This window comes from Oncorhynchus kisutch, linkage group LG9 (assembly GCF_002021735.2).
Source record: "Oncorhynchus kisutch isolate 150728-3 linkage group LG9, Okis_V2, whole genome shotgun sequence".
In the NCBI taxonomy this organism is placed as follows: Eukaryota; Metazoa; Chordata; class Actinopteri; order Salmoniformes; family Salmonidae; genus Oncorhynchus; species Oncorhynchus kisutch.
Genome location: NC_034182.2, coordinates 6,810,080 through 6,831,012, shown reverse-complemented (window position 1 = coordinate 6,831,012; position 20,933 = coordinate 6,810,080). Strand labels below are relative to the sequence as shown.

Here is a 20,933-nt window from a genome sequence, read left to right as displayed (position 1 = left end):
CATCTGTCAAGGTGTGTTGCTTTTCTTTTGATCTTCTATTTTAGGGCTTGTTAATAAGTGGGGTGAAACATTCAGAACGTTGCAGATAGACAAATATTACATAGAAGTGTCATGGTTTACTGCGGAATAGAGATTTACTGTCTTGACTGTCATGTCAGCTCTATGGAATGTATTACTTAATGCAATGCTCTGATCATACCTCCCTATTGAAAAAGGCTCAATTTACATCCCAGCCACCCCCTCTCTACAGTTGGCTACTATCTGAATTGCTCTGAGGGGCTCAGAGTCTATACTCACTACACTCGGTGGTATACTGTTGCTTAATTATCTAAAACCAAATGCAAGGCCTGGCAATATAAGATACATTGATGACCTCTCCTCCATGTCCACTCATACTGTCCATGATGTTTCAACAGATCTCCACCAGAGGGCTCACCATGGCAGCCTGGACAGTCTGCAGACAGACACTATGTAACAGCATAGCTGATCTAATCTACTAGAGAGACTACCACACTCAAGGTCTGGAAGGAACCTGCATTTCAATTCATTATATTGTTACACTACTATTACTACTTTTCATATTATTACTGTTATTATTATTTACATTACTATTATTACAACTTTTTATTACTTTTATTTATCATTTTCACTATTACATTATATTACTTAATGATACTGTATGTTTACTCATAACCATGGCTATGACTGTTATTAACTGTACTAATTTGATTGTTTAAAAATAGAGTTGATAAAAAGTAAAGAAGATTATTAAAATTAAAATGTAGTATTTCACTTTTGTGTGATCACTGTAGCCTACTGTAGAAGATGGCTAGTTAGCCTAGTGGTTAGAGCGTTAGACTGGGGCTGATAAGGTAACAATCAATTGCTCTGCCCCTGAACAAGGCAGTTAACCCACTGTTTCTAGGCCGTCATTGAAAATAAGAATATGTTCTTAACTGACTTGCCTAGTTAAATAAAAGGTCAAATTAAAATAAATAATTACACTTAGTATTGTGTTAAGATGTATATGCATTTAATGCGACAACTGTGACTTAAATTGACACCGCTGCTACATTGATGCAACAATGTGCCATAAACCCTAAGCTGTGCAAAAACATGCATTTTGGAGACATAAAAAAAGGGAAATGATAAGGTTTACATAGGCTATGGGTAACAATATTATTTGCAGGAGCCTATCCTAATAGATTAATGAGAGGAATCGCTCCCCTATCTCATCCCCCCCTTCCGCGCCGCAACCCCCACATCTGAGACATCGCCTATTACCAGCTCTATCTCTCTACTTACACTACCCCCTTCTCAGAAATATCGAGAGAGATAGAGAGAGAGAACAAGAGAGAGAGAGCGAGACGGCCAGCAGCTCCCCTCTGTGCACCAGTTACCGCGGATTGTGCAGACAGACCTGTCAGTCCAGTCCTAGAAAACTTATTCATTGTAAAGATGTCGGCCAGATCAGGCTACTATCGGCAGGAGCTGAACAAGACTGTATGGGAAGTTCCCGAGCGGTACCAGAACCTGACTCCCGTGGGCTCTGGGGCCTACGGTTCGGTATGGTGAGTAGGCTATATGAAAGAGGGAGGGGCGAGGCTGTCCATACACACAATACAATGCAGATGAAAAACATAATTTAGCCTTATGATTTGCATTATGAATATACATTATTGGATAATATTGGAAAAACAACAAGCCTATTTATAGCCTATTCTCATTATTATTGTGCAATTGCCAGCCTATTATCATTATTATTACTGAGGATGTTTTTATTGTTATTAGGCAGTTATTTGGCCTATTTGAATTCAAATATAATCCATGTTCATGTAGCCTAGTTATTTTAGTTGTTATGCACGAGAAAATCCTCAATGTTATTTTCATGTTTATTATTAAATGTCGATTTACTAGACTACTCTATTGGTATCAATATGATGCTGTCATATAGGCTAGGTTTCCAATTGTATTGGTTTATCTGTCGTTGACACCATTCCCAAATACTGGGCGTCATCAGTCCAACGGCAGACTGTCTACAGTTGTTGCCGCTCGGTGCGGCTTTAAACACCTTACGCTTCGCATGTACATTAGCTGATTCAGTCTGCCCCATACGATTCCCGCACCGAAAGGAAACAACAAGGAGTTATCGCGTGCAACCACGCGCTACGGAAGATCCTCTGAATCGTGACAGTTCTCAATAGGATTTCTATAAGGCTTTTTGGGCTACTGATAACAGGGACAGTACTTCGGCGGGATCTGCACTGAACAACCTAAGGATGCATGACACATCTGTATAGCCATGGGTATGTGTAGGGGCTACCTCAGTGTTGCTGACTGCAAAAATCTTGTATTTTTGTATTTTTTTCAGACATTTGTGCTGTTATGGACTTTTATCTTTGATATGTGTATGTTCACTTCAGATAGTGAAGAGGGTCCTAGGGAAGAAATCTCAACATTGTATTCATTTACTCATGAGCAAATACAAGCTCTCTCTTTCTTTCTTTCTCACACACACACACACACACACACACACACACACACACACACACACACACACACACACACACACACACACACACACACACACACACACACACACACACACACACACACACACACACACACAGCTGTCTAGCCCAGGCTACATTTCCACATGAACGAGTTCCTCTTTTCTCACAAGTGGGTTGGGCAATATTTCCTTGTTTTAATTTTTGAACACTCTTTGTCTGTTGCGGGAGAATAGACACCGTTGCCATGGCGAGGTGTCATGGTGATGTGTGCACCTCGACTTGAGTGTCATACATGCAATCCATATTGATCCATGCATGGGAAGGGAAATGAAGTGCTTGCCGGTTTCAATATCAACTTTTACTGTAACAGCACTGGTAGATAGATTAGATTGACATTGTGGGCAGAGCTCTCTTTGTTGTTTATATGCTGGTAAAACAGCCAACCATGGCCTGTCAATCCAATGCTTTTTCATCTCCTAGGACAGAGGGAAGTGAGGATGTGATCTTCTGAGTATCAGCCCAGGGAGACAGACAACAGACATCTGTGATGCAGCAGACATGGAAGAGAAGGAAGGCACAGAAACTACATGTTAGCTCAAGCAATATCTAAGCCTTTATTGGTCCATTAGATTTAATGGAAGCTTAGCCTAGCTGATTGATGGGAAGAACTGCAGTGTTTTACTACTCCACTGAGAAATCATGGTGAAATCGGCACAGTTATGTCTGTTTGATTTGATGAAGACCTTGGAAGCTGAGTAGATAGACATGGTAGCATTGCTCTAGCAACAATTCAAACAAAAGACTATCCCTGTGTCTGCTTCTTTTGACGAATACAATTCTCGAACAGTTAAAAACAAAACTCATTACTTATGTGGATTCACAAACACATCTAATACACCATCAACCAAGATGCAGAGCAATGCAGTCATGTGATCTTCTACCCCTACAAAATGGCACCACTGCTCATAGTACCAGTCTAGCCAGCAAGGGCTTTAACTTTTTTCTCTCTCTCTCTCTCTCTCTCTCTCTCTCTCTCTCTCTCTCTCTCTGAGCCCTGCATTGTTCAGGCTGAGCTCCACCCATTGTCACCATCTTCTCCATGGCAGAGCTGATTGATTAGCAGAGGGGTGGGGGTTTGGGAATTGGGGAGGTATTTTATAGGGGGTTGGGACTGGGAGAGCCTTGGGAGTCCATGGACATTATTTCTGAGGATACAGAGGAGAATTGGAGTCATTATATTGATCCTTGGTGCTCCTCAATTTCCCTGCAAAGCCTCCTGAGATTGTTTGCCCGAGGTCAATGATCTGATCAGAAAGGCTCATATAATGAATATCAGATCAAATCAAAAATGTCACGTGTGCCTAATACAGATGTAGACTTTACTGAGAAATGCTTACTTACGAGCCCTTTCCCAACAATGCAGAGTTAAAAAGTAAGAAAAATATATACAAGGATAGTAGGATAGGTACTGAGTCATTGAGCAGGGGTACAAGGTAGTTGAGGTAATACAGTATGTAGATGTAGGTAGGGGTAAAGGCGACTAGGCAATCATGATAGATGATAAACAGAGTAGCAGCAGCGTATGTGAAGAGTGTGAAAGTGTGTCTATCCATGAGTGTATGTGTGTGTGTGTGTGTGTGTGTGTGTTTTGTGTGTGAGCGTACGCAGTGCATGTGTGTGTTGGAGTGTCAGAGTGTAGTATGTGTAAGTGTGTGGTAGAGTCCAGTGAGTGTGCATAGAGCCGGGGGAAATAAAAAGGGGATCAATGCAAATAGCAGTGGTGGGAAAAGTACTCAATTGTTATACTTTGAGTAAAAGTAAAGATACCTTAATAGAAAATGACTGAGGTAAAATACTACTTGAGCAAAAGACTAAACGTATTTGGTTTTAAATATACTTCAGTATCAAAAGTAAATGTAGTTGCTAAATAATACTTAAGTATCAAAATTAGATGTATAAATCATTTAAAATTCATTATATTAAGCAAACCAGAAGACACTATTTTCTTTTTTTAAATTTACGGATAGCCAGGGTCACACTCCAACAGACATAATTTACAAATAAAGCATTTGTGTTTAGTGAGTCCACCAGATCAGATGCAGTAGGGAGGACCAGGGATGTTCTCTTGATAAGTGTGTGAATTGGACAATTTTCTGTCCTGCTAAGCATTCAAAATGTAACAAGTACTTTTGGTGTCAGGGAAAATGTATGGAGTAAAAAGTACATACTTTTCTTTAGGAATGGAATGGAGTGAAGTAAAAGTGAAAGTTGTCAAACATATAAATAGTAAAGTAAAGTACAGATACCCCAAAAAACGACTTAAGTAGTACTCTAAAATATTTTACACCACTGGCAAATAGTCAGTGTAGCCATTTGATGAACTGTTCAGAAATCTTATGGCTTGGGGGTAGAAGCTGTTCAGGAGCCCTTGGTGCTCCGGTACCGCTTGCCCTCCGGTAGCAGAGAGAACAGTCTATAACTTGGGTGGCTGAAGTCTTTGGCAACTTTTAGGGCCTTCCTACTACACCACCTGGTATAGAGGTTCTGGATGGCAGTGAGCTTGGCCCCAGTGATGTACTGGGCCATACACACTACCATCTGTAGCACCTTATGGTCGGATACCAAGCAGCTGCCATACCAAGCGGTGATGCAGCCAGCCAAGTTGCTCTCAGTGGCGTAGCCATCAGACAGAGGTATTATCGTACCTGCACTAAAGCAGACTCATATCACACATTCACTGTATACCATGCAGAACATCACATAGACACATGTATTAGTTTTCCATCATTACACCAGCAGACATCAAAAATCATATCTGAATGAAAATGCACATTTAAAATGCACTGGAATGTCTGAGATTTTCACAAATGTGGTTGCTACTTCAAATAGACTTCCAATAACTGGAAAGCTTTTCAGACTGCAAAACACCAGTCACGCGTAATGACAATAGTACTGCCACTTCCCTTCCCAAGTCCTATCATTTCTCATTTCCCGCTCAGCATGCAGACTGCAAACCCCTAATTCAATTTCAATGGTTACTTTTCCTTCCATCGGTCTCCTGAAAGGAAGTTGGAACGTCTTGGCCAGTAATATAACTCTAATTCGTTCTGACTGATGGGTTTAGAACTTGTCCATGATACAGAACATATTCTTCACAATGGGACTGGGAAACTCTTTGTTGGTGTAACGTTATGTAACAGTAATATAGCGTTGTGCAAATGTTTGTGCTTGCACCATGAATGTTTCATTCAGTCAAAGAACTCATTTCCATGTGCCTATTTCAACTGTTGCAGCAACACTATGCAAATCATGGCTACTGTGAGTGTGTGGTATTTGTCAGCACATTGTGTAGCTTTGTAGATGGCATATCCATATGCTTTTGTTTGTAGGGGCTTGGCTGCTTAAAGTGCTATTATCATGTCACTTCGGTGCCATTTAGCCGACGCTGTTGTGCAGAGTTTGTTTACAACGTGAGAGGACAAGCGATGGCCGCCAAAGCTCTCGGATGAAAGCACACATGAAATAGAATCTCAAGTACATGAACTGTCTATCGGGATTAACATGCAAGCTGCTGTGGGGAGCAAGATGCTGGAGAATAAAAGCAAGCAACCTTCATTTTGAATTCTATGTGCAAACAAGATGCTCTGGCAGATGCTTTCATGTTTGCCCCACTATTTCCTTTGAATGATTGTATATGCATAAGACTAAAGTCAATATAGATAGCTAGATGGAGAGAGAGAAAACCAAATGACTTTGCATCAGATATTGCGTTGCCTTTGACGCCACCCTTCCCCCTCACCCACTCTTTCTGGTTTTGAAACTTGAGGTGCATTAATGTAACAGCTGATCAAACATTCTGAGATGGAAGACAGAGTCAGTTGCAGAAATCGATGCATAGACTGCTTGTGGAGTTGTTGGCAGTGAGGTAGACAGCCATGTATGGAAGATGAGATGGCAGAGGACTGGTGTGTGTGTGTGTGTGTGTGTGTGTGTGTGTGTGTGTGTGTGTGTGAGAGAGAGACGGAGATGTCTGGCTTGTGTCATGGAAAGATGATGGTGTGCTAGCTGCCTGTTTGGCAAACATATAACGGGCATCTAGCAGCAGGTGCTTCTGTAGCTGTGAATGAAATGAAGGCGATGCGGTCTGATTATGGTGTGTACATGGCCTTGTGTTGTACACATGGCAGGCCCCAGGTAAGGACATAGTAATGGTGTAGCGCTCCTCACAGGCTGGTTAAAGGGGTTAGCGGTCAGGTTGATAATGACAGTGATTTACATGAATGCTGTTTTAGCTTCTTGTGGAGTTGTGGCTCTGTGCTGCCTCTCCTTCCTCTGTTCTTCACACTTCCTCTGTATCATCTCCTTTACTGCTTCTTCTTTCCTTCAGTCTAGTTTCTTTTGATTTCTCAAACACTTATTTCCTGTCTGGTACTTCCTGTCCCCTCCCTCATCTCTTGCTCTCCCTCAATCTCTCTCTGACCTCTACTCTTTCTACACTCCTTTGTCTCTTCATTCCTCTATAATGTTATTGCCTAGAATCTTTTTCATTTCCCCTAACACTCCTTCTCTCTGTGCAACATCGGAATTGAGTAAGATGTTGCTCCAAATGCTGCCTAAGTAGAAATAACACTGTCACAACGAAGACGGCAGTGCAACACCAGTACACTACACAGACATCCATTTGCACTAATAAGGAATCTAATAATTTAACGAGCAACATGTTTAGAAGCAATGCATTTCATTTTGTAAGCTGCTCTCTCTCTCTGTCTGTCTGTCTGTCTGTCTGTCTGTCTGTCTGTCTGTCTGTCTGTCTGTGTCTGTCTGTCTGTCTGTCTGTCTGTCTGTCTGTCTGTCTGTCTGTCTGTCTGTCTGTCTGTCTGTCTGTCTGTCTGTCTGTCTGTCTGTCTGTCTGTCTGTCTGTCTGTCTGTCTGTCTGTCTGTCTGTCTGTCTGTCTGTCTGTCTGTCTGTCTCTCTCTCTCTCTGTCTCGCTCTCCTTTGCTCCCCACAGCTCAGCATATGACGTGCGGCTACGACAGAAGGTGGCGGTGAAGAAGCTGTCTCGGCCTTTCCAGTCCCTTATCCACAGTAGGCGCTCGTACCGCGAGCTCCGGCTACTCAAGCACATGAAACATGAGAATGTGAGTAAGGAGTGGTTGAAGACCATTGGCTAGTTGACCTAAATTGCCTTGATAATGCACTATAGAGTTGTAACTCTTTGGCATCAACCTTCTCCCTGAACAGGTAATAGGACTACTGGATGTATTCTCCCCTGCTGCATCGCTAGAGGACTTCCATGAAGTGTGAGTGACTACTGAACGAGCACCAGGATGTCCAACATACCCCATACAGTAATTATACTGTCATGATTATTCTGATGATGACATATTGCATTTAAATAGAGCTTTTCACCAGGATTCAAGGCATGTACTGTCTAACTGAATTGGAACATCTCCATGCACTGTTCTAAAAGTCCCCTCCTCCTCCTCCTCCTCCCTTCTCCTCCTCTTTCCAGCTACCTGGTAACCAACTTGATGGGGGCAGACCTGAACAACATAGTCAAATTCCAGCGTCTCTCTGATGAGCATGTGCAGTTTCTTATTTACCAGCTGCTCAGGGGCCTCAAGGTAGTTAACCCCCCAACGCATCATGTTTAGACATATTTTTTTACATACTATCCCATACACTCACAGTACAAAGCAACCTTCCCTGATTATAATTATTTTTACTCACAAAGACAACTGTTACGTATTTCAAGATGCCACAATTAAACCTCAAACACCATCATCATGATCCTTTTTATACTATAAAACTACTGGCTATAATTTACTAGAATATCCCTTAACATCCTCTGAAATGGTATATATACTGTACCTTCACATTTGATTACAAACTCGGATATACTGCTAAGTTTGAAATCTACATTATGCCTGCCTCACTAGGCAACACAGTTAAGAGGGGACTGACCAGCAAGCCTAGTAGCTAGCAAACCTAGTTACCAAGGAATGAACAAAAAATGTAGACCCTTTTAGACAGGGGCCAATGTTAGAATACACTGTTGACCTCTCTCTCCCTCTCTCTCACACTCCATTCTTTCCTTGCTCCTCCCACTCCTCCCCCCATCCCGCTGCCATGTCCCTTTTCCCGTCTCCCCCTGAACAGTACATCCATTCAGCAGGACTGATCCACAGAGTGAGTGGTGGCTTTCCTCTTTTCTTCTCTTCTTGCCCACTCTTTTCATTTTTCCTCATCCCTTCTTTTCATAAAGGCAGACTTCTGGAGAGCAATTGCCTCTCCTGAGTGCTTTGTTGTCGTTAAAGGCAATTCTGTATGTAGAATGTACCAGTATGTGTGTAAGTAGATAATATCATATTGTGTGAGTGTGTCAGAGAGAGATTGTGTGCTGAGAGCTTCTTGTTGCATGTGCCTGTAGGCCTAACACCCAGCTTGTAAAACACAGTATATGTTTCAACCTGTCTGTCTGTCTGTCTGTCTGTCTATCTATCTATCTGCCTTTCGGTCTGTCTGTGTTCATGGCTTTCTCCCTTTCTTTTCCCCTGTCCTTCAGACAGTCTTTGTGTTGACCGGTCTGTCTTTTCATGTGTCTGTCTCACAGGACCTGAAACCAAGTAACGTGGCAGTGAACGAGGACTGCGAGCTGAGGGTAAGACCAGTGACCCAGCCGCCCAACTCCTCAACGCCTCAGACTATCACAACACAACCTTCCCCAACTCGGAAATGGCTATCACCATGACAACCTGTGTCTCTCTCGCTCTCCCCCAGATCCTTGACTTTGGATTGGCCAGACAGACAGATGATGAGATGACGGGGTACGTGGCGACTCGCTGGTATCGAGCGCCAGAGATCATGCTTAACTGGATGCACTACAATCAGACAGGTACAGATCCACACTCACACAACCCAAGAATGATCATAAACCCAAGATCCTCATTTCACACCACATATTACCAGACACCTAATATTACAACCAAACACATACTCTATCATCAAACAGTTCTATCCAGAAAGAAAGATTATCTAGCTATATCTGTGACATTATGGCTAATCATAAAATCCTGTTGTTATGACGACTGAATGCTAACGCCTCTGTTACAGTGGATATCTGGTCAGTGGGATGCATCATGGGAGAGCTGCTGAAGGGGAAGGTCCTGTTTCCCGGCAACGACTGTATCCTTCACTAACACAGACATGACTTGATACGGAGTGCACTACACTCCCCAACCGCTCTCCAGCGCTGTTACCGCCAATACTGCTCTATGGACACATATCAGCTCCTCCCAGATTTGCATCACAATCCCATCTAGAGATATAGCCTTTCTGTCTGAAGGGGAGGTGTATTGAGAGTGACTGAAAGAAAAGGAAGTTCACAATGGACTGAATTGTATTGACTGTCACTGTACAGAGTCAAAGACTGAAACAAATAGGAATGTGATTTACTGCTTTGTGTGTATGTATTGGGTCCTCAAATGTTGGAGTATGCTGTCTGCATAAAACGAACACTAGAGCACTGTTCTAGCAATGTCAAGTATGCCTACCCTCAGTCAGTTGTTCTACCTAAAGAGTTGGTCCTGCCAACCAAATGACTTTTTCACGATCATGATGGCCCTTAATTAACCCCTCCTGATCTAAGATATCGACCAGCTAAAGAGGATTATGGAGGTGGTGGGCACCCCGACCCCTGACCTTCTACAGAAGATCTCCTCTGAACATGTGAGAAGATGGAGAAATAGAGGGAGAGATGGGAAAGTTGAATGGATCATTCGCTATATCAATGCAAATTGCTTTAATGATACTGATTTTCCCCTGACATCCATTGATAGGTGTAATTGATTGACTAATTTGATGATCGATTATTCAATATTTTGCTTGTAGCATGATTGATTTCTCAATTGGCCCTGCAATGTACTGTACACATTGTCACATGTGTGTACATTGCTTCCTATCCATAGGCTCAGAAATATATCCAGTCTCTACCATTCATGCCCCAGCAGGACTTAGAGAAGATATTCAGAGGAGCCAACCCAATGGGTGAGACTGTGTCATACCCGATAACTGAATTTGCTGGAGGCTAATTTTAACCCAAGACTATAGTCACCCAAGGCTATGGATTACATAATGCAGCTTTGTTAGTATTATTCACTTTGCGCCTACATCTTAATCTCGGTCTCCATCTTTCTCTCTGCAACTCCATTCTTCTCTCTCCCTCCCTCCCTCAGCTGTGGATCTACTGAAGCGCATGCTGGTTCTGGACTGTGACGGGCGTGTCTCGGCCAGTGAGGCTCTCTCCCACCCTTATTTCTCCCAGTACCACGACCCGGACGACGAACCAGAGGCCCTGCCCTACGACCAGACGCTGGAGAGCAAGGACCGCACACTAGAGGAGTGGAAAGGTCAGAGAGAGAGATGGAGGGTGGCTGGAGTGGAGGAGGTTAAGAGGGATTCTCTTTTTTAAAGATTCAACATTTATTTTCTGCTATGTTCTTGACCAGAACTAAACGTTCTCTCTTGCTCCTCACCTTTTGTTCATCCCTCTTTCTTCACCTCATCTTCTTTCTCTTTCGCTCTCTCTCTCACTCTCTCTCTCCCCCTATACAGAGCTGGTGTTCGAGGAGATGAATGGAATCAAAGCGCCTGTCAGCGAAACGAGCAGTCTACAGGTGGAACAGTGAAAGACAAACCCTGCCTCCTTCTGCTCGGTCTGTCCCGTCAGCTGAGGAAGGACCGCCGTCTTGTCTCCGTCTGTCTGCCGGCATTGGGGAGGCGGGAGGATCCGAAAGAAAGAGAGACTGTGGGCCAATCAGAGACAACGCTGTGTCCCCTAGAGGCATGACACCCCTCCCCTTGCTCACTGTGACTGGCTATTTGACTGCCTGTCATGAGTTTTGTAAAAGGGGAGCAGGGAGAGGGGAGGTCTGGTTGAACTGATAGGGATGAGAATATGCACATTACGACGATTACAGGGAGCATGTTTTGATAGGTATATGTTTACAGTCTGTTGAGAGAGGTAGGAGAGGTAGGAGAGAGAGGTAGACAGAGAAAGTAGCACTAGGGTTTTCAAACCTACCCAAGGGTCCAACTGATAAATAGGCATTGGCTACAGGTCACTGGAAATCTTTGTCATAAAGACATTTTATAAGCAGTCATAATGGATGTCAGTTTGTGTCTGCTTATAACACCTGTTATGTCATGGTAATGACAGAGGGTTCTAGTGAATTGTTGTCAAGAATTTCACGCATTTCGCTGTCTCAGGCGCCGCTCCAGAATCTCCCGTAAGTGTTCAGTTGGGTTTAGATCTGGTGACTGAGACGGCCATGGCATATGGTTTACATCGTTTTCATACACATCAAATCATTCAGTGACCATTTGTGCCCTGTCGATGGGGGCATTGTTATCCTATGGGGGCATAGCCATGGTGGCCAAAATAATGGCAAGCCCAGAATTTTTATACATGACCCTAAATGTCACGTTCGTTTAAAGATGGATTAGACCAAGGTGCAGCGTGGAAGGCGTAATTCTTTCTTTAATTGATGACACCGAAAAAACAGCAAATACAAAAACGAAACGCACAGTTCTGTAGGGCTGGAAAGCAATAGTACAAAAACAAGATCCCACAAACTCAGGTGGAAAACAGGCTGCCTAAGTATGATCCCCAATCAGAGACAACAATAGACAGCTGCCTCTGATTGGGAACCATACCCGACCAACAAAGAAATAGAACACATAGATTGCCCACCCTAGTCACACCCTGACCTAACCAAAATAGAGAATAAAAAGGATCTCTAAGGTCAGGGCGTGACACTAAACATGTTGGGATTTAAATGAATTAACTCAGAAACCACACCTGTGTGGAAGCACCTGCTTTCAATAAGATTTGTATCTCTTATTAACTCAAGACATTCCATTATTTTGGCAGTTACCTGTATGTAAGCTATGCATTTGTTGCTGGTATCACCCATTTCAGATTCCACTGGCTCTAGTCCAACAGGTTTTACTAGTCCCTGGCTCTGTAGAGAAACCCAAACCTATAGCTGAAGTTTACATCTGAACATTCAGCAGATACCATTACCCACAGTGACTCCCACAGATACCATTACCCACAGTGACTCCCACAGATACCATTACCCACAGTGACTCCCAGATGCATGCAGTTTAAATTGGATTTACAGGTTTGAATGTTGTAGTTTCAGAGGTCTAATATTCAGCATGTTTTAAAGGGGCGTACGGAGGTGAACGAATTACAGGGGAATAAAATAATTCAATTTTCCTGGAATTGCAACATATACTAGCCCAAGAACTACAACAACAATCATATACACAATGCCTCAATTACAGTAGAGATAATCTGAAATACTCTTTCTCGGTTGATGTTTGACTATTTACGGTCCTGTATGTGTCATGTACAATTGTTGATATTGGAAACTTGTTGGATTTAAATAGAACTGCAAAAAAGATGAATGTATACAAAACTGTATGTTAAAAAAAAAGAAGTGTATTTTCATTCTATGGTGGCATGAATTTGAACTGTACAATTTCTGCCGTATGCATTTCCAATCAATAACCGAATGTCAACTCTGTGTCATAATGCCATGACAACTCATGACAGTTGATGTCAACCAACTCAACTCTATTACAACAGTTATAACACCATTATTCAGCATGAACAAGTAAACATTTGGTTACACATATTCAGAATAAATCAAATCGATCTATTCCCTGTCTTGGTAACGTCATGAATGTGTGCATCAATCCAGTCTTGTTTTCTCCCAAAAATGATTAAGTCTATTGTTGTATGGATACCTTCCTTTATGTTTCCAAGTATCACGCAGCAGCCTATCAGCTGGTATGCAGCACTATGTCAGTGGTGAGAATCTGTCATGGGCATAGCATGTTGTGGCATTATGAAAAGACCACTTTACTCCAGAGTTACGGCCTACTCATTCCTCCTCCACATGGCCAAAGTTCCATCAATACTCCCAGCCCACACACACAGTAGCTTTCCAGCGCGTTATGGGTTCCAATTCTAAGTATACATGGCCTTTTGTGTGTGTGTCAATTTGCCTTCAAGTTCCATTCTTGCATGTTTCCAACAAACATGCCTGCAGGCATCGAACTATGTCATAATCTCTCAGCCACAGAACAGAAACAGTATTATGAGAGACCACCCTTCTGATCATCATGACGACGCATGTATCCTCTTCTTCCTCGTCATCAATAAAACCTCAATTCATCACCAGTTATCTTACTGTGTGTTTCATAGACTCATATAATAATTGTGTGTGTGTGTGGCCTACATGTACATTTTTACTTTTGAGACTGCATAAAAACAGCATCAAAGCAGAAAGGAAGTGTAACCAAGGGAGGCCAGGAAAATACTAAAATAACTTTCATCCCTATTTTTAGGCTAGGCTAGGCTATCTCTCTTTGCTATCTCATGACAACAGACAGCATTTTGGCAACATTCCTTGTGACTTGATTGTAAGACAATAAGGAGCCAGGGCGGAAGGTTGCCTAGCTGTTAAGAGTGTTGCTGGTTCGAATCACTGAGTCGACTAGGTGAAAAAAATATGCCAATATGCAATGGAGCAAGGCTCTTAATCTGGATGAAGAGCATCTTCTAAATTACTCAAATGTAAAAATGAGTCTGGACAAAGACACACCCAATAATAGCACAGGGCGACTCTAGTGTTTACCTTTTCCCCGACAAAAGCCAGAGAGGTCATGCCACCGGCGTTCTCCAGCGATACCATTGAGGTATAAAAAACGAGTGAGACCAGTCACTGGTTACGGTTATTTAGTCGTGACACTGGAGACCACTGTCGGGCAACAGAACGCATTGCGCATTTGCTGAGTGATAGAGAGTGTGTAGGTGGTGGCGGCTACACGAGAGCAAGTGAACGAAGTGTCTCGTGCACAACAACGGGTCATTATCCTTGAATTAAGATTTAGCTGGGGATACATTGACCCCCATATCGAATTGAATATGTCGGTTCGCACGCGGACAGGATTTTACCGTCAGGAGGTAAACAAAACGGCATGGGAGGTTCCAGAGCGATACCGCGAGCTAAAGCAGGTGGGGACTGGCGCCTATGGGACAGTATGGTGAGTTTTATACGAGTTTAATCATCAAACATGGGTAGGCTACTCTTCGTAAATGTCGAATTTGGAGTTTGGGAATACAAACCAAGCCACAACAAGACGTGACTCGTTCCTAAAATAAGCATCGCTTTTTTTTAGGAACTGTTCATCTCATTCATTCTTCATATGGTTATATCAAAAGGAAGTTTTGTGCAGTGACGCGCTCGATTGTGTCCGAATTAAGTCATCAACAAACATCGGTGCTTTTTGATGAATAGTGAAGACTTAACTGTTATATTATGCGGTTTATGTTTAATTCCTAAGCATAGCTTAAACGGCAGGGACTTTTGGGTTTTGTGAAGTCGGGAAAAGCATAACAAAGAACCCCCATTGGCCTCATTGTCTGTTGGATTTTAGTGAGCAAGAGAAGATTTAGATTTAAGTGCATCGGCCTACAAGGCTACATCTGTTCTGGGTCTTTGCGCAATGTTTCTTGGGATATGCCTACCAAATGTTTCTACTTGAATTCCAGAAATACCCAAGAGTGTCGTTGTAGTAGGCCTAACCACTCGATTATAAAACGTGATATTTGGAAGTGAATTATTTTAAAGAAATAATTAATCAAGCATTTAATTAAACATAAGAGTTTGGTCCTTCTTCAGTAGGCTACCACCAATGGCCTACATTGCTAAAATGTCTTCTTCCCTGTACCTACCTGTCTTGCTGCAGCTCCGCCCAGGACCGCAGGACTGGGGTGAGGGTGGCCATCAAGAAGCTCCACAGACCCTTCCAGTCAAAGCTCTTCGCCAAGAGGGCCTACAGAGAGCTCCGGCTCCTCAAGCACATGAAGCACGAAAATGTGAGGGCCTTTCCTCGAATACGCACCTCGTGGTTAATGAACATAAATAGAAAATGTGTCTGTTTCACGCCGCTAATTAGGCCGTGTCTAAAAATGAAATGGCACAATTCTACAGTACTGCATTTAAAATGCACTTTTAACCACAGCAAACTGTTAAAATCCTTATGGCCTAGGCTGCGTGCAGAGAGCAGTGACAGTTTATTTTTTTTGCACACAGTGAGACAAACACAGCTGTTCCTTATGATTGGCAATTAGTCACTAGCAGGGTAGTCAGAAATATCACATTGTAATTGTCACATCACAACCCATAATACGAAACAGAAACGCATCATATCAAGATTATAGAGCTGTTCGTTTGAAGCAGGCACAGGTTCTGAGTCGTGATTTGAGAAGTTGAATCGGGCATTCAACTTGGGGCGGCAGGTAGCCTAGTGGGTAGAGCGTTGGGCCAGTAACTGAAAGGTTGCTGGATTCAATCCCCAAGGTAAAAATCTGTTGTTCTGCCCCTGAACAAGGCAGTTAACCCACTGTTCCCCCATAGGCTGTCATTGTAAATAATAATTTGTTCTTAACTGACTTGCTTAGTTAAATAAAAATAGATATATTTTTTAAACACGTACACGTTGTAGCTCTCCTGGGCCAGGGTTGTACTTGGTGACCACTGCTTTCAGCGGTCTACTGGGTATACAGGGAGGAGGTCGAGATTAATAAGGGTACACAAGGAAAGTCTGAGAAGGAAGCCAATCCATGTTGTGGAAAAATTGCCTCATAGCAACATCTACTTTAGTCAGTGGCTCACACTAGAATGACAGAGAGACACCCAATATCACAAGTGTGTGTGTAACTTCAAGTGGTAATCATTTCCTGATAATGTAATTGAGATACATGATGCGCACAAAAAATTATCCAGTTAATCTACAATTGAGCTATTCTATTTATTTTCTGTTATTCTTGGATTGGCTTGGATTAGGTGATTGGACTGCTGGATGTGTTCACTTCTGAGATCTCATTGGACAGGTTTCATGACTTGTAAGTACCTCTTTGTCCAATACCCTTCCTGTTCATATATTGAATGTTTTTGTTCATCATAAAGTATTTTTTTCCCTTTTCCCCTGTCATTCTCAGTTACCTGGTAATGCCATTCATGGGTACTGATCTGGGGAAACTGATGAAGATGGAGAGATTGTCACAGGACAGGGTGCAATTCCTTGTCTATCAAATCCTGAAAGGACTCAAGGTTAGAGTTGCATACATACACATGCACACAAAAAAAAGATATACTTAGAAATGCTAATTTTATCGCCAACATTCAAATATGATACAAAGTTAAGGCAGTTTATACAGAAGGCTTAAATGTTTCCCAGAATATACTTGAATACCAACCTCTTTTTTTAATTTTATGACTTTCTCTTTTCATGGACTTTCGTGTCTCCCCACAGTATATCCACTCTGCAGGGATCATCCACAGGGTGTGTAACCCTTGACCTTTCAACTATGTGCATTGGGGTTGGGGCCCTTGCTCTTTTTCACGCCCACAGCTATTCATGCCATTTTCCATCTCATAAGCTCTTTGTGTGTGTGCTTGCGTGTGTTTGCGTCAATCTGGCAGCATGATAATGTAATTTTTCTAAATACCAACAGGATCTCAAACCTGGAAATTTGTCTGTCAACGAAGACTGTGAGCTGAAGGTACTACATATACGTATTGCTACCAGACCTGTGATAAGCACTGTGCTCTCCCTGTTCAGTCTCACTCTCTCTCGATTTGAACTGAAAATCACTTTATTGCAATGGAGGCTGCTGAGGGGGAGACAGCTCATACTAATGGCTGGAACAGAGCAAATAGAATGGCAAACACCTGGAAACCATGGATTTGATACCATTCTAGTATTCCGCTCATGCCATTACCACGAGCCCGTCATCCCAAATTAAGGTGCCACCAACCTGTACTTTATTGTCATGAAAGGGACAATCCAATGTAGCCAAACCAATGCTTTCTCTGTCTGTCTCAGATCCTTGACTTCGGGCTGGCTCGGCAGACGGACACAGAGATGACTGGGTACGTCGTCACTCGCTGGTACAGAGCCCCCGAGGTAATCCTCAATTGGATGCACTATACCCAGACTGGTGAGTCTCTCTCATACACTTATTCGTGGCTGCCTTCTTTGTCCACATGATGGCAGTACTTTCTAATGTCAAAAACAGTGTTGTCGCCATGATTAATCATGCTATTGTATACAAAAAATATCCTAAAGTATGAGGTCCTATGGAGATCTAACTCTTTGTACAATTTGTGTACAATATATTTGTAACTGAACTCACTGGTATGGTAGCAGTTTGATAGCAATGTGGTACTGAAAGACAATTCAAGTCTACATATGTCTGTCCTCCTCGATCATCAGTGGATATCTGGTCGGTGGGCTGCATCATGGCGGAGATGCTGCTGGGGAAGCCGCTGTTCAAAGGAAATGACCGTATCCTTTTTCAGTGTTTACTACTCTCTGTCTTCACCCCACACACCTACTGCAGAGAGAGAGACACTAGTCTTTGTACTTATAATGATCCTGCCAGGCAAGTCAGCGGGTGCATTAGTCATAATTATCGACTAGTCAGACTAGTTCTGTAAGCTTATTATGGCTAAGCATATATAGTATGAGCAGCATGTGAATGTGACTTCCCGTACCACATGAGCTATGACACTTGACCCCTGGGTGAGCACAGACCTGGACCAACTGAAAGAGATCATGAAGATTACTGGTACACCCACTGCAGACTTTGTTACGAAGCTACAAAGCCAAGATGTAAGTCATGTGGGCACTCAAAATGCAGTTGAAGTCGGAAGTTTACATACACCTTAGCCAAATACATTTACACTCAGCTTTTCACAATTCCTGACATTTAATCCTAGTAAAAAAAATACCCTGTCTTATGTCAGTTGGGAATAGAATAAGAATATGAAATGTCAGTATAATAGTAGAGAGTGATTTATTTCAGATTTTATTTCTTTCATCACATTTACAGTGTGTCAGAAGTTTATATATACTCAATTAGTATTCGGTAGCATTGCCTTAAATTGTTTATCTTGGGTCAAACGTTTCAGGTAGCCTTCCACAAGCTTCCCACAATAAGTTGGGTGAATTTTGGCCCATTCCTCCTGACAGCTGGTGTAACTGAGTCAGGTTTGCAGGCCTCCTTGCTAGCACACGCTTTTTCAGTTCTGCCCACACATTTTCTATGGGATTGAGGTCAGGGCTTTGTGATGACCACTCCAATATCTTGACTTTGTTGTTCTTAAGCCATTTTGCCACAACTTTGGAAGTATACTTGGGGTTATTGTCCATTTGGAAGACCCATTTGCGACCAAGCTTTAACTTCCTGACTGATGTCTTGAGATGTTACTTCAATATATCCACATCATTTTTCATCCTCATGATGCCATCTATGATGTCAAGCAAAGAGGCACTGAGTTTGAAGGTAGGCCTTGAAATACATCCACAGGTGCACCTCCAATTGACTGAAATGATGTCAATTAGCCGATCACTTCGCTTCTAAAGCCATAACATCATTTTCTGGAATTTTCCAAGCTGTTTAAAGGCACAGACTTAGTGTATATAAACTTCTGACCCACTGGAATTGTGACACAGTGAAATAATCTGTGTGGAAACATTTGTTGGAAAAATGACGGCCGACTTCAACTGTACATTCAGATGGTACACATTCAAAGCAAACGCAGCCTACTGGCGTACATATCAACAGAATACCATATACACTCCCATGAAAATCTGCTCCTCTTCCAACAGGCCAAAAACTACATACGGAGCCTTCCCAAAGTACCAAAGAAAGATTTGCACTTTATTTTTTCCAAAGCTAGCTCAGACGGTGAGCTGACAGTCTATTACTAAAGGATCATAAACAGGGGTTTACAAAACAGCTACTGTTTCTAACTATTGTCAGGAGTGTCCTTCTGACCATAACACCACTAAAGACAATGTGTTCCTCTGTGTGTGGCAGCGGTGTGTGTGCTGGAGCGCATGCTGTTGCTGGACCCTGAGAGGCGGGTGAGTGCGTCGGAGGCACTGGCCATGCCCTTTTTCAGCGAGTTCAGAGAACCAGAGGAGGAGACTGAGGCCCAGTCCTACGATCACTCCATGGACAACACAGACCTGCCCCTGGAACAGTGGAAACGTGAGAGATGGATGGACGGATGGAGGGAAGCTGAAGAAAGAGATGGAGAGCACAGGGAGGGAGGAGGAAGATATAGGGGGGGGGGGGGGGGGGGAGCTTGGGAGCAGGAAGGGAGAGAGAGAGATAAGGGCAGAGGAAAAAGGGGCAGAGATAGAGGATGGTGTGGCAGGTAGCCTAGACGTTAAGACCGTTGGGCATGTAACTGAAAGGTTGCTGGTTTGAATCCCCAAGCTGGCTAGTTAGGAAATTATGCAATTCTGCCCTTGTGCAAGGCAACAACTGCTCCCTGGGTGCCAATGACATGGAAGTCGATTAAGGCAGCCCCCTGCAACGCTCTAATTAAGACGGGTTGGGTTAAATGGAGAAGACGCATTTCGGTTGAATGCATTCAGTTGTGCAACTGACTAGGTAGCCCTTTCCCTAGGAAGAGGATTTAAGGGAAAGCATTCCTTTTCTCATTCCACATGATAAAGGGAGAGAAAGATGACAAGGAAGAGATGAGGGAGATGGATGTGTGATAACACATTTAGCTTCAGAGAAAGCAAGAGGAAGAAAAAGCTATAGAGTCTACAGAGTAACTAATTAGTCATTTCTTGTGATAATATCTCCTACAGGTCACACATTCACAGAGATCCTGTCCTTCAGGCCTGCAGCAACAGAGACCAAGGACCCCAAAGAGACATCACTCTGAGAGTACACCCATACCTGTCAATGATTATTGTATTGTACAGATGTAATGTGAATGCAATGTACAGAATGTAGTTTATTGATTATAAAAAGATTTTCTGCCAAATAAACATTTTCAAAGATATTGTCAATCTTGTGTAATTGTGGAACTACTGTAACAGCCTCCTACTGGCCCTCCAACACCACTTCCAGCTGCATCTGGTCACCCATCCAGGGAGTGACCAGGACCAACCCAGAAGCAAGCAAGCAGTGGTATGCAGGATGGTATGCTGCTGGCTATAAATGATGAAACAGCATGATCATTACACAAATGCACCTTGTGCTTAGGACAATAAAAGGCCATTTTAAAATGTGCAGTTTTGTCAAACAACACAATGCCACAGATGTCTCAAGTTTTGAGGGAGAGTGCAATTGGCATGCTGACTGCAGGAATGTCTGCCAGAGCTGTTGCCAGATAATGTTATGTTAATTTCTCTACCATAAGCCACCTCCAACGTCGTTTTAGAGAATTTAGCAGTACGTCCAACCGGCCTCACAACCGCAGACCACATGTAACCACATCAGCCCTGGACCTCCACATCCGGCTTCTTCACCT

At 42.8% G+C, this 20,933-nt stretch overlaps 2 protein-coding genes across 4 annotated transcripts; both read left to right on the top strand.

Moving 5' to 3' along the window:
• Positions 1–1,324: 1,324 nt before the first annotated feature.
• LOC109896695 (mitogen-activated protein kinase 11) lies at positions 1,325–13,769 on the top strand. Of its 2 annotated transcripts, none has more exons than XM_020491004.2 (12): positions 1,325–1,571; positions 7,523–7,652; positions 7,756–7,814; positions 8,027–8,138; positions 8,674–8,703; positions 9,128–9,175; positions 9,295–9,409; positions 9,628–9,699; positions 10,163–10,242; positions 10,482–10,560; positions 10,749–10,922; positions 11,128–13,769. In XM_020491004.2, exons 1-12 carry the CDS (start codon positions 1,459–1,461, stop codon positions 11,199–11,201), a joined length of 1,086 nt encoding a protein of 361 aa, XP_020346593.1. In that variant the 5' UTR covers positions 1,325–1,458; the 3' UTR covers positions 11,202–13,769. The 2 variants fall into 2 exon arrangements, with proteins under 2 accessions (XP_020346593.1, XP_020346594.1); XM_020491005.2 differs by lacking the exon at positions 1,325–1,571 and adding an exon at positions 1,940–2,306.
• A 467-nt stretch (positions 13,770–14,236) lies between these two features.
• On the top strand, positions 14,237–20,469 carry LOC109896382 (mitogen-activated protein kinase 12-like). Of its 2 annotated transcripts, XM_031831688.1 has the most exons (12): positions 14,237–14,631; positions 15,337–15,466; positions 16,437–16,495; positions 16,592–16,703; positions 16,906–16,935; positions 17,108–17,155; positions 17,479–17,593; positions 17,869–17,940; positions 18,188–18,267; positions 19,267–19,345; positions 19,478–19,651; positions 20,266–20,469. In XM_031831688.1, exons 1-12 carry the CDS (start codon positions 14,513–14,515, stop codon positions 20,340–20,342), a joined length of 1,095 nt encoding a protein of 364 aa, XP_031687548.1. In that variant the 5' UTR covers positions 14,237–14,512; the 3' UTR covers positions 20,343–20,469. The 2 variants fall into 2 exon arrangements, with proteins under 2 accessions (XP_031687548.1, XP_031687549.1); XM_031831689.1 differs by lacking the exon at positions 16,906–16,935 and having other exon boundaries at positions 14,270–14,631.
• Positions 20,470–20,933: the final 464 nt, after the last annotated feature.

What these genes read in the sequence shown, in the direction of transcription:
- LOC109896695 (XM_020491004.2), top strand. Translation starts at nt 1,459, where the DNA reads ATGTCGGCCAGATCAGGCTACTATCGGCAGGAGCTGAACAAGACTGTA. An exon ending in AGCACATGAAACATGAGAAT is followed by an intron (nt 7,653 to 7,755) that starts GTGAGTAAGGAG and finishes CTCCCTGAACAG; the next exon opens with GTAATAGGACTACTGGATGT. An exon ending in CAGAGGAGCCAACCCAATGG is followed by an intron (nt 10,561 to 10,748) that starts GTGAGACTGTGT and finishes TCCCTCCCTCAG; the next exon opens with CTGTGGATCTACTGAAGCGC.
- LOC109896382 (XM_031831688.1), top strand. Translation starts at nt 14,513, where the DNA reads ATGTCGGTTCGCACGCGGACAGGATTTTACCGTCAGGAGGTAAACAAA. An exon ending in GGCGCCTATGGGACAGTATG is followed by an intron (nt 14,632 to 15,336) that starts GTGAGTTTTATA and finishes GTCTTGCTGCAG; the next exon opens with CTCCGCCCAGGACCGCAGGA. An exon ending in CGAAGCTACAAAGCCAAGAT is followed by an intron (nt 18,268 to 19,266) that starts GTAAGTCATGTG and finishes CTCTTCCAACAG; the next exon opens with GCCAAAAACTACATACGGAG.